The sequence below is a fragment of the Limulus polyphemus genome, unplaced genomic scaffold (assembly GCF_000517525.1).
Source record: "Limulus polyphemus unplaced genomic scaffold, Limulus_polyphemus-2.1.2 Scaffold454, whole genome shotgun sequence".
In the NCBI taxonomy this organism is placed as follows: domain Eukaryota; kingdom Metazoa; phylum Arthropoda; class Merostomata; order Xiphosura; family Limulidae; genus Limulus; species Limulus polyphemus.
In genome coordinates this window covers 454,105-455,163 of record NW_013666064.1, presented here as the reverse complement: position 1 = coordinate 455,163, position 1,059 = coordinate 454,105, and the positions used below count along the sequence as shown (strand labels likewise).

At 31.7% G+C, this 1,059-nt stretch overlaps 1 protein-coding gene across 2 annotated transcripts in view; it reads right to left on the bottom strand.

Annotated features, from left to right (window-relative positions):
• The window catches only part of LOC106458380 (glycine receptor subunit alpha-2-like), a 49,053-nt gene that overhangs the window by 11,604 nt on the left and 36,390 nt on the right, over positions 1-1,059 (bottom strand). For both annotated transcript variants that reach the window (XM_022384575.1, XM_022384576.1), the window contains one exon: positions 493-636. In XM_022384575.1, coding sequence (XP_022240283.1) covers positions 493-636 — 144 coding nt within the window. The remainder of the gene's footprint in view (positions 1-492; positions 637-1,059) is intronic.

Genomic DNA, 1,059 nt, shown 5'->3' with positions numbered 1-1,059 from the left:
ATAGACAACAAAAATGGAAAAAAAAATATTTGTTAATTTCTTAACTTAGAGTCTATTTTGATTAAAGACGTTTTTTTCAAGAAAAAAACGTTGGTGAAATAACAGAAAATAATTTAATTCAGAAACGATTGAATTTTAAAATTGAGTCGATATTTTTAATTCAAGATAAATTTTATGCACTAGGATAGGACATACCACACTACGTCTTCACTTTAGGCTTACTATACCAACACTTACTACACTTATAAGGTTTCATGGAACCCTCCTTCACGGCCCCGTTGCACCCCCGTTACTAAACTCGTAATGGAGCTATTCTATCTGCTTAAGTGCATTTTGGCATTTATGACTCCTCGTGTTTCGAGAAATCAAGTGTGACGTTACACACATTGGCTTTTAAATAGCTTAGATTTTTTGTTAGTCTATCTTTGCAAATACATATTGGTTTTCATGGTTAATGTTGGATAACAGTATATAGAAAGTCATTATATGTACCTGTGAATTACCCCTGAGTATTGTACCCTTCACCTGCTTTCTGAAGTATATCTGCCGCTGCTTGTCCAAATATTTTATGATCACGAATTCCATCAATGTTGCAAAAACGAATAACATGCAGGTAGCCATCCATATGTCGATTCCCTGTAAAAATAAAAAAATAAAAAATCATTATACAAACTCGGCTGTCTAGTTGGCTGGGAAAATAAGTATAGAGATAGGCAAAAATAAAAGGTCCGTTAAGTAATCAAATAAATGACATTAAAGACAAAACAGCCTTTCTTACCAGCTGTATCACTAACATATATCTTAGCAGTATTGTTCTTAAGTAGTAAATAAGCAGAACATGTAATTTATATTCGCCGTAAGCAAGAGGTTTGGTAACATAAAACATATACTTAGTGACAATAATATATTATCGTCATCAGATCTGCTGCCCTGATTTCATATCTTATTGTTATTTTATGAAAAGACGACGGGGGACTTAAATAAAGCTAGTCGTTCTGAATATATAGAAAATAAGGTGTATATATATATATATATATACTTACCTAACTATATATATAC